Source organism: Alligator sinensis, unplaced genomic scaffold (genome assembly GCF_000455745.1).
Source record: "Alligator sinensis unplaced genomic scaffold, ASM45574v1 scaffold308_1, whole genome shotgun sequence".
In the NCBI taxonomy this organism is placed as follows: Eukaryota; Metazoa; Chordata; order Crocodylia; family Alligatoridae; genus Alligator; species Alligator sinensis.
In genome coordinates this window covers 2,321,873-2,336,477 of record NW_005842041.1, presented here as the reverse complement: position 1 = coordinate 2,336,477, position 14,605 = coordinate 2,321,873, and the positions used below count along the sequence as shown (strand labels likewise).

Genomic DNA, 14,605 nt, shown 5'->3' with positions numbered 1-14,605 from the left:
CTTCAAGATGAAACTGGATGCTTATCTTGCTGGGATCCTATGACCCCAGCTGACTTCCTGCCCTTTGGGCGGGGGGCTGGACTCGATGATCTTCCGAGGTCCCTTCCAGCACTGATGTCTATGAAATCTATGAAAGATCAACTCCCAGGTTACTGTACCTGGCAGCACAGTTTGAGGGGGAGGTGAGCAACTGATAATGACAAAAGAACAGGTTAGGGGTTGTTTAGAAAGGAGTTGTCCAATGTGATTGCAGAGCTGCTAGCCATTATCTTTGAATACTTTTGGCTTTTGGGAGCGGTCCTGGATGATGGAAAAGGGCAAACATAGTGCCCATCTTTAAGAAGGGGAAGATGGAAAATCCAAGGGGACTACAGATCAGTCAGCCTCACCTCAGTCCCTGGAAAAATCATGAAGCAGTTCCTCTAGGATTCCAATTCTACACACTTGGAGGAGGAGAAGGTGATTAGGAACAGTCAGCATGGATTCACCAAAGGTAAGTCTTGCCTTACCAACCTGATTGTCTTCTGTGACAAGATGACTGGCTCTGTGGATACGGGGAGAGCAATGGATGTGATATATCTTGACTTTAGCAAGGCTTTTGCTATATTTCCCACAACGTTCTTGCAAGGAAATTTAGGAAGCATGGGTTGGATGAATGGAGCGTAAGGTGGATAGAAAACTGGATGGATCACCAGGCTCAGAGGGTAGTAACCAATGTCTTGATGTTTAATTAGCAGTTGGTATCAAGTACAGTCCCCAAGTGCAGGTTGGTCCTGGGGCTGGTTTTCTTCAATATCTTCATCAACGACCTGGAAGATTGGATGGAGTGCAGCCTCAGCAAGTCTGCAGATGACACCGAGCTGGGGGAGTAGTAGATATGCCGGAGGGTAGGGTTAGGATGCAGAGAGACCTAAACATTGGAGGCTTGGACAATCCCATGCACCAGTACCGGCTGCAGAAAAGGAGTTAGGGTATTTTACTGGTCTACTGGGCTGACTTCCTCCTGGGGAATGTGAACCCTCTAAAAAGATCATAGGATTGTAGAAAATAGAGCTGGAACGGACCTCACACGGTCAAGGCAGGAGCATTCATTCTTGACTAAACTATCTCAGCTAAGTGGCTGTGTAGCCTGTTTTGGAAAAATTCCAAGGATGGACATTCTACAGGTTCTCTAAATAGGCTATTCCAATTTTTCACCACCTTCACAACCAGCAAGATAGAAACAGGTTCAGAAGAAAATGGGCAACTTGAATTACATAACTTTAAAGAAAAGATAACTACTCAATTTCAGAACTTTTTCATCCATGGAATGAAACACTAGGTGGTGAGCACTACTGTGTCCCTTCATTCTACAACTTAACTTGAAGGAAATTTTTAAAAAGAGGCTGTTTGAAAATAAAAGTAGATGCTGAGAAATTAACTTTCACAATGGTGAATGCTTGTTACTTTCTGGGGAGAAGCATTTATTTTAAAAGTATTGCAAATGGGGGTTACATTGGACTAGAAGCTGAATATGAGCCAACAGTGTGTCTTATAGGGCTGTGCAAGGCTTTGGACAGAGCTTTGGATCCGGAGAAGCTTCGGACGCTTCGGCGTCCAAAGCATCATGTCCAGATCGAAGCGCTGGCTTTGTTAGGCTTGCCGTAATGGTTCGGCGCTTCCGAAGTGCTTTGGAAGTGTCAGAGCCGCTTTGGAGATCTGGCCATAGGGTACAATGGGGAAACAATGAAATATCTATAACTTTGTTGTTTTTTCGTCTGATTTGGATGAAATTTGCAGGGATTGTAGTTTCTGCTGAGAGCATGAAGCCTGCCAAGTTTCAAGAAGATCAGTGCGGGGGTTCGGGAGGAATTGCACCCCAATTTTTTTAAAGCAAAACTCATGTCACGTCTACGTATTACAACACAGGGGAGTGAAAACTGCAGGTGTAGTAGCCCCTGGTGAGGCCACAAAGCCTGCCAAGTTTCAAGAAGATTAGTGCAGGGGTTTGGGGGAAACTGCATCTCAAGCTGCAGACAAGCAAAACTAGTGACATGGGTGACACTGTGTGTTAACACGCAGTAGAGTGAAGGCTGCAGGCCTGCTAGCCCTTGCTGTGGCCACAAAGCTTGCCAGCTGTCACAGAGATTGGTGCAGGGCTTCTGGGGCCCTGCACCTCTAGCTGCTGACAGGCAAAACTCATGGCATCGGTGCTTGTGCAACTGACTCTCTCCATCTTGGGGCATGGGAGACACTACTGCAGGCCTGGCTGCTAAGCTACTGTGTTACCAGTTACCAATCAATTTCACTTAGGGACACTTAGGAATTCACTTAGGGACCAGCTCAATACACAGGACCTAGCTAATGTAGCCAGTTAATTACCATCAATTAACACCTACAAAAGCAGAGGCTAAGGAGAGGAAATAATCAATACAGACAATCAACTGCCCCAAGACAGAGACAGTCAGTTGCACAAGCACCCATGTCACGAGTTTTGTCTGTCAGCAGCTAGGGGTGCAGAGCCCCAGAACGCCCCTGCACCAATCTCCTTGACAGCTGGCAGGCGTCATGGCCGCAGCAGGGGCCACCATCCCTGCAGCTTTCAGCCTGCTGCACCTTAACGCACACAGTGTCACCCATATCACTAGTTTTGCTTGTCCGCAGCTTGAGGTGCAGTTCCCCACAAGCGCCTGCATTGATCTTCTTGAAACTTAGCAGGCTTTTTGGCCTCACCAGGAACTACCACTCCTGCAGTTTTGACCCCCCTATGTTATAATACATAGACGTGACATGAGTTTGCTTTCAAGAATTTGGGGTAGTTCCCCCCAAGCCCCCATACCGATCTCCTTGAAACTTGGCAGACTTCATGCTCTCAGCAGGGGCTACCACCTCTGCAAGTTTCATCCAAATCAAACAAAAAACAACAAAGTTATAGATATTTAATTGATTCCCCATTATACCTTATGGCCAGATCTCTGAGGTGGCTCCAAAGCTTCGGAGCCACTTCGGCCGGATCGAAGCAGAAACCCAGTCCAGAACTCCAGATTGGATCGCTAGCATCTGAAGCGGCCAGATCCAAAGCCAGATTGGATCGCTGCCGACTCACACAGGCCTAGTGTCTTGTTGTCAAGGCTAACAGCATACTAGGCTGCATTAGTAGGGACATTGCCAAGAAATAGAGGGAAGTTATTCTATTCCTCTATTCACCACTGGCGAGGCCATATCTGGAGTACCGTGTCCAGTTTTGGCCCCGCCACCACAGAAAGGATGTGGACAATTTGGAGAGTCCAGTGGGACAATAAAATGGCTAGAGGGCTACAGAACATGACTTACGAGAGACCAAGGGAACTAGATTTATTTGGTATGGAGAAGAGAAGACTGAGCGGGGGTTCAATAACAGCGTTCAACTACCATGGTGACAGATGACAACAAGGAGCAATGGTCTCAAGTTGCAGCAAGGGAAGTTTAGGTTGCCTATTAGGAAAAAACTTTCCCATGAAGAGAGTAGTATAAGCACTGGAACAAGCTACCCAGAGGCGTTGTGGAATCTCCATCCTCGGAGGATTTTAGGACCCAGGTAGACAAAGCCTTCGCTGGGATGATCTAACTGGGGATAGTCCTGCTTTGAGCAGAGGGTTGGATTAGATGACTTCCTGAGGTCCCTTGCAACCTTCATTTTCTATAGGCACTTTTACACGTACTCTGGGGGTGGGGGCGCCTTAATTAGAGTGGTTCTGAGAGCCGGTCTAATTAAAGCTCCGCAGCATCTCATGTATCAGAGTCCCTGCACTTCAAAATGGCAGCAGGGGTGTTTGAACTGAAGCTCATTGTTCGAATTTTAGTTCAAGAGCCCCCACCACCATTTTGAAGTGTGGGGATGCTGGTACAGAAGACGCAGACAGTAATTACCACACTCCAGCAGACTCAATGAAATTGAGTCTGCTCCAACCTGCTTTCCCCTCCCCATTGTCTGCCCCTCCCCCACAGTGCCTGCACCCCTTGACACCTGCTTCCTCCTGCAGTACCTGTATCCCCTGGCATCTGCCCCTGCCCTTTTGCGCCCCCCTCAACCCTGGATCAGAATCAGAGTTTGAGCTGCAAGCAGCTGTCTGTCCTTTTTGCTGGTAGTCAAATGCAAGACAAGAGGCTTTTCCCCCCACATCTTAAATGGAGAAAACACCTTGTCTAGTATTTCAGTAAATACAGTATGTTACCTGTTAAAAATATACATTGTTTTTGTAGCAACATTTATTAAGTGAGTCCCTTTCACTGAATTAGTGAACTATTATCTTGTAGAAAACCAGGATAAGAAACATGTTACCCAAGTATTTCCATAGATACAACCGTATAAACAAACAGAGGATCTGTCTTCAAGTGGATATATTTTCAGAGAAGATGCAGATAACATATCATCACCTGCAGATTTACCTCATAATTTTAGAAGAATGTACAACATGGAGATGTATCAAGTAGAAAACTTCAAATCTTGAGAAACTGCCACATTAGAGACGAGGCACAAATTCAGGATTGTTAGTCACAAATTCTTGACAGACTGTCACAGCCCTTAGACCACATCCCTCTGCAGCCACGGACAAGTCACTTATCTACCTCTCAGTTTCCCACCCATAGAGTATTGTTTAGTTGCACTGGATAGGAGTCATAAAGCTATTTGTATAATAATGTGAAAATGAAAACTGCTAAGGAAATTCAAAGCATAGTTATCAAATATAATAATGTTAAAGTAGATTAAATGATTGGCCCAGTGAGCATAAAAGAGCATCCTTTTATTTAAAAGACATTTTGATAGTTTGAAATAAATACAAAAGTTTATAATCTATGAGATTGTGTCATACTGAAAACAAATAAATTACCATACATAATATGCATATCACTTTGTATCAAAAAGTAGTTTTAATCTTTGAGAATTCTCTCAAAATTTTAGTGTACATACATGTTGTAGACAAATATAAAATTAAGAATAGGCCAGCAAGTTATTAGTTAAAACCTGATTATCCATTTCTTGCAATTTTATCAGTACAGAAAGATTCCTGCTCACAACCATTCGAGACTAAATGTTAAATAATTATATCTTCCTACAGAGCCAAGCAATGGAGTTAGTAATTGTGGTAAGTATAAGTCTGGATTTTTGTTTTTAAATTGTGACAGCAGCTAATTAGTATAAATCATATTGAAATAAATCGTGAAACATTTTGTTCCAGGTGTTTCTCCTTCAGGACATCTTTTTATGTCTCCAGGCAGCGTTGGAATATTTCCTCCATCATGTTATCAATATATACATAGGGTTTATTTTCTTTCTTGGGTACCAAAGTCCACCTTCCAGATTTTCTATGGTATATTCTACGGTATCTATTATAAAAGGAAGTGAAAATTATTTTTCTTACGAGAAAAAATATTAATCTAATTTTAAAATATCACATATCAAATAACCATAGCAATAAATTTTGCTCCAGCTTCTGAAGACTTGAGTCATACACTGACTTGCAAAGGATCATAGAAAGTAGGACTGGAAGGGACCTCACAAAATCATCTAGTCCAATCCCCTGTTCAAGGCAAGATCATCCTTGACTAAACCATCCCAGCCAAGTGTCTGTATAACCTGCTCTTGAAAATTTCCAGGAATGGAATTTCCACAACCTAAGTAGCTCATTCAATGCTTGACAAACTTCATAGTCTGAAAGTTCCTCCTAATCTTTAACCTAAATTTCCCCTGCTGAAACTTAAGGCCATTGCTCCTAGTCCTGTCCCCTACAGCCAGAGAGAAAAGCCCCTCTCCTCCTCCTTAAAATCATCCTTCAGGTATTTGAAGATAGTTAACAAATATCCCCTCAGTCTTCTCCCCTCCAGACTAAATAACCCTAGTTCTTTCAGTCTCCTTATAAATCTTGCCCCTCAGGTCTCTAATCATTTTTGTTGCTCTGCACTAGACTCCTTCCAGATTGCCCACACCACTGCTCTTTGGTGCCTGAACTTGCATAATTAAGGGCTATGACATCAGACCCTACAATCTGCCCAAAAGTAATTCATTCCTTATTCCTTTTGTTCGTTAGGTGAAATCAGTGAAGTTATACTAATTTAAAACTACTGAGGATCTGGTTCAATGTGCTTTGTCCTCCTGATACTTGAAATGGGAATACTACTAATCTACCAAAAAGGGGTGCTCTAAGGCTTACCATGAAAGTAATACATAGTTATCCAAAATTCTTAATGAAGAGACAGATACCAAACAACACAATAAGATGGAATATACTCACCCAGTCATTTCTCCTATCACTCATATTGTAAAAGCCAATTCATGCATGCACCCGGTCTCACACAGGTCTACATACAGCAAATTTTCTAGGATTTTGTAGGTCATTCTTTCATTTGAAACTTAGCTGACCTTCTCTGTGCCAGAAGCTAGTAATTATTGCCAGTATAACAATAGAGGTGGAAAGGGATCCATATAGAGCAGGGGTAGACAAAATATGGCCCACGGGCCAGATCCAGCCCACAGAGGGACTTTGTCTGGCCTGCAGCAAGTCCCTCAGTCCCACCTGGTGCAGGCTCCTTCCGGCCCATGGGTACACAGTGGGGCTGGGGCAGTTCCAGAGCTAGACTGCCTTTCTAGGCAGCCCAGATGATGGCGGCTCCTTCTGACTGCCACCACTGGCTCCAACCCTGTGGTACTGGCAGGAACCCACATGCACAGCCTCAACCAAGCCTGCCCCACACCCACTCCAGACCATCTGGAACCCACACGCACAGCTCCAACCCCAGCCCACCCTACATCTGCTCCCCACTCTCTTGCTTACACTGAGCAGTGGCAGCAGCAAAGGCAGCTGGCCAGAAGCTGCTGCTTGGCATGGGGGAAAAGCAGCCCCTGCCCTTTGCCGTTGCTGGGCCCTTCTTGCTGCAGCCACCTGGAGCCTGCACCTAGGCTGCCCTATGGCGCCTCTGCACTGTCACCGCTGTCCTGCTGGATGACCTGGAGGTGGTGGTTACCATGGCAGAGAGGAGCTGAAGAGCAGCCCAGGCGCAGGCTCTGGGCAGCTGCAGTAAGAAGGGCCCAAAAGTGGCAAAGGGGAGGGGTTGCTTTTCCCTTGCATTGAGCAGCAGCTTCTTCCCAGCTGCTGCCACTGCTCAATATAGGTGGGTGAGCCAGAGCAGGTGCGGGTGGGCTGGGGTCGGGCCTGTGCACAGCTGGTCTGCTCTGGCCGCAGGTGCGGAGCAAGCCAGAGTCAGGGCTGGACATTGGTGGTGGCAGGGAGAAGCTGCAGGGTGCAGTCTCTGGGCTGTTTTTAAGAGAAGGGTGCCGACTGGCCTGCAGCAGCTCCCCAGAACTGCCTCTATGGCCCATGGGTCCAAATAATTGCCCATCCCTGATATACAGCATTAAATGGACTAAAAAAACCCTATGTGAGATGGAAAAGTCATGAATACCATCATGTTTTTTTCCATGGCTCTCCTTCATGACTGGAACTAGGATCATTCTAGCTGCTGGAGATTGGGAATTGGGCTAGGGCATGTGTTTTCTGAGCATATCTGAGTACAGAAATATCTGTAACCTTGTGTGCTCTTCCACAGAAATTACAAAGAAACCTGAACTTAGGTTAAATATAAAGAAAGAGTGCTAAATTTTCCACTGGCAAAACTATATTGAGAATTTGTCCAATAATATATATATAATAATACAGGCAGAGATAATTGTTTATGCACTTATTTTTCAGAAAGTTACAGTTAATTTGTTGTAATGTACAAACTAAGACAAGGGAAATAAAGTGTAATAGACTTACATTAACTGATTTTGTGGGTTGTGCATGGTTTGCCGGTTCAAATGCATATTGTAATCAATTGCTGCCAAAAAACATCTTGCTCTGTAGACAGGGTATGTGTATTCATATCTTTTGGTAGCATACATATGCACATGCTGCTGAAACTGCTCCAGATCAAAGATGGATCTTTATGAAAATAATATATATATGTTTTCAGAAGCACTTTAATATCTTAATGTCAGGAAAACAATTATTATATAACTATACATAAATGTTCAGAAAAACTTAAAAAAAAAAAAAAAGAGTAATTCCTAAGTAAGCAATGGTTTTTTACCTTTATTTTCATTTGTAATTACAACACTTAGAATTAATTTAGCTTTTATTTTGTTCATGGTGTAACACTACTAAATAATAGTTTGAACAATTTAGCATATAAGCAAAATTATATTTTTGGCATACAGTTTCCATTTAACTGAAGCAGGGAGGGAAGAGAATAATTTGGAGGGAACAGACAACCTATCATCCACAATTCAAGTTCATTATACCTAAACTGTAGAAAGTATGGGATGTTTCTCAGAAACTTTTTATCCAAAATTATTCTGCACATTTCAGTGTGAGGTTTGCTTCCCTTTTCTAGCCATTCCTTTTCTCTTTCATCCATTTGAGGACCATGTTTGCACCGTCCCTCAATGATGCCGTTTCCACTAGCCCACTGATGTTCATTGACCACATGGTGAACTAAGCCACACCACATTCCCTACAATGTTAAGAAACCATGATAATAAATATAATTTATTGCAGTAAAATACTGTATTGGAATATTACAATTCAACTCTAAAATTACAACTTACTATAAATTTTTCATATGAACTAGCTTCCTTGCAGCAAAACCAGAAATAATTGACAATATCTGAGCACCAGTGTAAAAGATGTCGACAATCTTTCTGTCTGCTAGCCTGAAAAATAAAAACATATAATTATTAAAAACAAAATGACATGCCTGTGTGCACACACTTTCTTGTGTTAAAAATACTGGATTTAAAGATTTGAGGGCAGAAATCGTATTCTTCTAATGGAAAGATAGATGGCAAGTTTTTAGGAGGCTCGGTTGATGTGTCAAATCTATACAATACCTACCAATTTTTTTATCCATTACATCATATAAACAATCATAATAATAGTATAGCACATATGATGACAATTCAAGCTCCCTCATGTCACTGAAGGCAACTAACAAAAAAAAATCTCAAGAGAAGGAGAGATTAGCTTACACCCCATGCAAACAGTCAAGCTGGAGGCCAGTTAGTAATAGTTGTGGTGCTTTCTGCTGGAAACACTGAGAAGTGAATCTTTATCAGGTATAAACTTTTCATATTTTCTATTTCATAGAAATTAACCATGATCATCCTATATCTGGCTCCACAGTCATTAGTGATCACATTTTACACCACTGCTGACCTGGGCTTGCTCTGAACCCGTTATAAACTCTGCATCCTATTAATACTGTACTACAAATGCACAATGATCAACTATACCACTGTAAGAAACTACAAAAATACACAATTATTCTATACTTATCTGAGGAATATTACCTCAATTAATTTGTTTCCAAGGTTTTTGGCACCACCCCATATATCATATGAATGGATGACATAAGGAAATTTCTTTTCTGTCAATATAGATATATGAATTACATTAGTTAATTTTACATAGGGGTTATGAATAAACTGAAGGGCAACAAGACAAACGCATCTGTTTTTTCCTGCTAAATTTAAATTATAGTACATTAGCAGAGCATATAAAATATAACCTATTTAAGACTCAACAATCGCTACAGAAATTTACACATGTGAATAACACACAGTATTTGCCATAGCAGCTAGCTAAATACCCATGCCACTCTTTTGTACCTTCCCCAACATAATAAAAGTACATAGTTTTTAAAAAGTAGATTTTATAAAGGTGATTTAAACAAAAGAAAAGTACTATGTTTCAGTACTTTTTACACCAAAAGGAAAACTCAGTTCTATAAAGAAGAATTACTGTGAACCAATGTCATGGTTATATGCAATAACTCTTCTAATTTACAAGGAACATCAGTAGCCCTATTGTGAGTATTCAAAATATTCTGGTGGCACCTTATGGAAGTTACATTTTGGTACTTCAAGTCTGCATTCTGTTCTCTGAGTCAGCCTCCTTAACCGGACTTTAACTCCTAAGGTACACCACCTTCCCTCTGCAAGCAGGGAAACTGATGCATCATGAGATGGCTACCTGGTTGCAATATCAGTCTACAGAGGAGAATGAGAACTTGAAACACCTAATGATAACTCCCATGGGGCATGGCAGCAGCATTTTCAAATTGAAATAATTCCATTTTGCACATACAATCCACCCATTTCAAATGAGCTTGAGCAAAAACTATTTTAGAAACCTGAAAATTAAATATCATTACCTCCTATTTCCACCCTTTCTATTTGAGGTGTGTGTCCCAAGTGTGGAGGCTGATTTCTGTACCAGAACGGAAGCATGGAGATGCTGGAGTGGCTGCCAAGGTCTGTGCTTCTCTCCCTGCAACCATGCACCATGGGCAGAGCCCACACTTCAGCATCAGAGCTACAGTTTCAACCCTCTCCGCCACTGCTGAATTAGCCATAGCTTTTAGCTAAGCAGCCAAAATCTGATACCAATTTGTCAACAATGGTGAGGTTAAAACTTTAGCTTTTGGCACAGCAGCCAGGGAGTGGCAAGTGATGCTGAAGAGTGGACTCTGTCTCTACTTCGTGTGGTCAGCATTCAGCCATGACAACAGAAAAATATTTTTCTTCCTTCTACCATCCCAAAACAACGTGTCCATGTTATTGGGGGCACATGGTATGAGAGAAAACACAGTATTTTAAGATCACTTTGTGCATAGTGTTAAAGCTAAAAGCTGACAATGTTACTTTCACAGTCAATTACTTATTTTTGAAAAGGGATGCAGGACCCAGGCCCTTGGGGCAAACTCTTAAATCTCTTGATCTTCAAGTAGTAAGCTGCTGGAAAGCCCGCAGTTGACACCCAAGAGCAGCATCACACACACACACACACACGTTATGTAACAAGCCCCTCCTCCCCCAAAGACACCTGTATAATGTATTTTTGTTACTTCCCCAATCCCAACAAAATCTAAAAGGTCAGCAGATATTTAAAAAAAAATTATTTTCAGCTCAATCAAATATGGACTAGTTTAAACCATCCAACAGTACACTGTATACAGCTCATGTAAGTTTGTAAAATATTAGTAAAAAGTTAAGAATGGATAAACAGAACAATTACTTATCAGAGCTGAAATTTGAGCATGTGCTTCAGTAACCACTTCTTTGACCATTAGCTGTTCATCCAACAACTTTTGTAATGCTCTCCGGAAGGCCTCCTTCTCCATAAAAGGGGAATTCAGTTGTGTTTTACGTTTATCCACAATTTCAACACCTAATATTTGTTTGGTTTCTAAGTCCATGAATGAATATACACAATACTGTGCAGAGTGGCCAGGTCCATCCATGTGTCCATCTCCTGCACATTGAGAATTAGAAAGAAGTTTTATTTTAAGTAATAGAAAAAGTAACCTTGATTTTATTTAACAAGTGTAATAAGAACATTTGAAAATCAAAGATAAAACTTGAATAAGGTTTAATTAAGTTTTGAAAGGCTTTATTTACCCATAATGACCACCTCCTTCCCATGTAGTTCCTCCAAAATGTGTTGCTTCATACGACACCAGAAGGATTCTATTGTTGGAACAATAAAATGGCGTTGCAGTCCGAAGAACGTATTTGCACTTGTGAATGTCAACTTCATAAAGTTTGCCATTTGTGAAATTTTTCCAAAATTGTTTCCTGATAGTATGACTGCAGAAGATAATGCAAGGTCTCCTGCATATATCTGTCCTTTTATCAAAGGTTGGGAAGACCATTCAAATGCTACATGTCCTGCACTACATTTCTAAATATAGTTGAGGTTAAGCAAAAACAAAGAGGGAAAAAAAGATGGTGAGGCCATACGATGTATTGTTTGGATATTAACAACCAATACCATTTTAAAACTATCTGGAAAGTTTTAAAGTGCTAAAGTGCACTTTCAATTAAAACAGTTGGTCACTTTCATTTTCAGATTCATTTGTTTAGGAAAGCCAGGCACTACAACACAATAGTAATTTTTTTAATTGTGGAAATTTCTATCATCCTGGTTTTTTTAAAGTTTAATTTGACAATATATAAATTTGGGGTCCAATTCAAGATACTTGCGTCCACTTGATAATACATTCTATAATAAATATACATACAGAAAAGTACTCTTCTTATAACAAAAAAAAGCTTATTTCCTGTAAACCTTTACTCATGAAAGCAGTCATTTCGTAAATAGGATTACTTACATGAGTAACTGAAAATTTGTCATAAAAGTTAGCTATGCAGAGTCAAGGCCAAACTATAGTAAAAAAGAACAACAATGTAATCTGGTCTATATGGGTGGACTTTTGCAGAACTCCGCTGACCTCAATGAGATTATCTGCAGGTACTTGTATGGAGTCACATTTAAGTCACTGTCATTCCACAAGGGCCTACTCAGGCAGATCTGAGCAGGTCCTTAAAAAATTAAAATGATAAATTATTGTGAAACAGTTACAGTATAATGGACAGAGATTAACAAGGTATATTACTCACCCATATCAAATGCACGCAGGAAGAAACAGGCTGTATAGAAACATCAACTTCACCAGCACAAAATAAACATTTTGGCATAACAATCTTTGTTGCTAGTTGAAGAAGGCAGTGATCATATACAATGTGCATTTTTTCATGAGAAATATCCTGGGCGTCATCCAGAGTCATATCATGAGTTGTTTCCTCAAAGCTTTCTATAAAGTCATCTTGTGACCCAGCATCACATTCATCTGTGATACCCAATATATCCTCTGCTAGAGACACATTTTTCAAATGTTTAACTGAAGAAAAACTAAATGAATAAAGACAAATAGTGTGTGCATAAATATAACATATGATTTAAAACATAGTTGGTAATTTAGATGCCAAACATGTTTAATTTCATTTTTAAAAATATGAGTATAGGAGGGGAAAGGTTATAGAAAACCTAAGATTAAGGAGTTTAAATGTAAATATAGACAGATTATAAAAGTACTCTACAGAATTAGAAATAAGAACCGGATTGTGCAAGCACATGAGAATCAAAAAGAAATTATGAGCAAGTCGGACCAGCCTAAAGCACGGTCTATCCTGCAAGAAATTTAAAAGTAAGCATGTTACACAAAGGAAAAAAAAAGAACATTTACAATTATTTTATTTAGAAGTATACAATTAGCTATTTGCAAGATCATAATAAGTTTTAAAAATGTGATTTTTGTCTTAACGACTACCTCTTTAAGTAAACATGGCACCACAGGATGTGTAATAGTCAAAACACTGTCATTTCCAATATTTCTAAAAAATATATAACAACATTAAATACTACTTACCTTTTAGAAAGGTCATATTCATTATCAATTGTAAATTCTTCCCCCGAGTTGTCTGTGGAATCATTCTCTAAATCTTCACATGGTAATCTGTTAAATAAATTTAGCTGGAAGTAACATTTAATGTAGTGTAACTAGAGAAATGCTTTCTTTTTTGAGATCCTTTATCCCACAGCAAATCATGGATACACCTTATTATTAAGATTAAAAATTCTCAGCTAAGTACACCACCTCATTATTCAAAATAATAAGCATACCAACCATAAAATAAAACTTATAATTCCTTCTGCTGGAAAACAGATTTCTACTACGTAAATAGGATAATAGTAAATGTTACTGTACTTCAAAAGATGACAGACTCTTTGCATAACAAATTCACACAAAATTTTGCCCCTTTTTTGCACAACACTACACATAGCAAGTTGGCACCTAAAATAAACTCGATTCATTAATACTGGAAAGGATAAATGGAGCAAGAATTGCATAGTGAGAAAGTTATAATCCATTCACTGGACATCAGTTTTATTTATTCTGATCTCTTTTACACTGAGCATATATGAACTACTACCTGGGGTCTTTATAATGTCTGATTTCAATTCAGTTTGCTCATCTGAAAATAAAATTAGCATACTGAATATTTACTCTTCCATATAGTTAAGCTATGTCTGTAAAATATAAAATATTCATTCCCATTACTAATATTGCATCATCCAGCATTGCATGAATCATAATAGCAAAGCTGTTCTCTCTATATATTCATGAAAAAGTTCTGCTATGTTGATGCCTGACTCCACCAAATTAAAGTACCCTCCATTTTCTTAGAAGACATAGCAGAATAGACTAACTGTTCAAAACTAACAATTAATTTCTAAGCCAACCTGGTGTGTGTGTGTGTGTGGGGGGGGGGGGCACTTCCTTGGAGCCACACTCAGGGAGGGAGAGTTATTAAGAGATGAAGGAAGGTGGAAATAGGTCCCTCACAGTCAGCATTTATGTCAGGGGTGGGCAAAATATGGCCTGCGGGCTGGATGCGGCCTGGGAGGCCATTCTATCCAGCCTGCGGAGCCCCTAAAAAAGGTAGAAAATTAATATTTTGCTGCCCTTAGTTCCTGTCAGAAATGACTGGAACCAAGGGCAGTAAGACCCAGGGGAAGCCTGGCAGGCTCCAATAACAGCGGCCTGCTCGGCCCCGCCCCCAGCTGGAAGCCCCTGCTGCAGTTTCTGGGCTGGGAGCACGTGGCTGCCCCGTGCCAGAACCGCAGGTAAGGTGGGTGGGGGAGAAGGGCGGGGGGGACCCAGGCAGGGAAACAACTTGGGGTGGGGCAGGAAGCAGCCCCTTCCCCAT

At 40.6% G+C, this 14,605-nt stretch overlaps 1 protein-coding gene across 2 annotated transcripts in view; it reads right to left on the bottom strand.

Moving 5' to 3' along the window:
- Positions 1-4,744: 4,744 nt before the first annotated feature.
- The window catches only part of LOC102370143, an 18,741-nt gene continuing 8,880 nt past the window's right edge, over positions 4,745-14,605 (bottom strand). Inside the window, exons 4-12 of one of the 2 annotated variants that reach the window (XM_006022625.3) lie at positions 13,264-13,350; positions 12,455-12,746; positions 11,453-11,735; positions 11,070-11,306; positions 9,344-9,420; positions 8,603-8,707; positions 8,297-8,508; positions 7,773-7,937; positions 4,745-5,346 (exon numbers count right to left, since the gene is read on the bottom strand). In XM_006022625.3, the coding sequence (XP_006022687.2) occupies positions 5,223-5,346; positions 7,773-7,937; positions 8,297-8,508; positions 8,603-8,707; positions 9,344-9,420; positions 11,070-11,306; positions 11,453-11,735; positions 12,455-12,746; positions 13,264-13,350 (1,582 nt within the window). In that variant the 3' untranslated portion in view covers positions 4,745-5,222. Of the gene's footprint in view, positions 5,347-7,772; positions 7,938-8,296; positions 8,509-8,602; positions 8,708-9,343; positions 9,421-11,069; positions 11,307-11,452; positions 11,736-12,454; positions 12,747-13,263; positions 13,351-14,605 lie in introns of those variants that run through there. The other variant, XM_014519476.2, reaches the window with a different exon arrangement.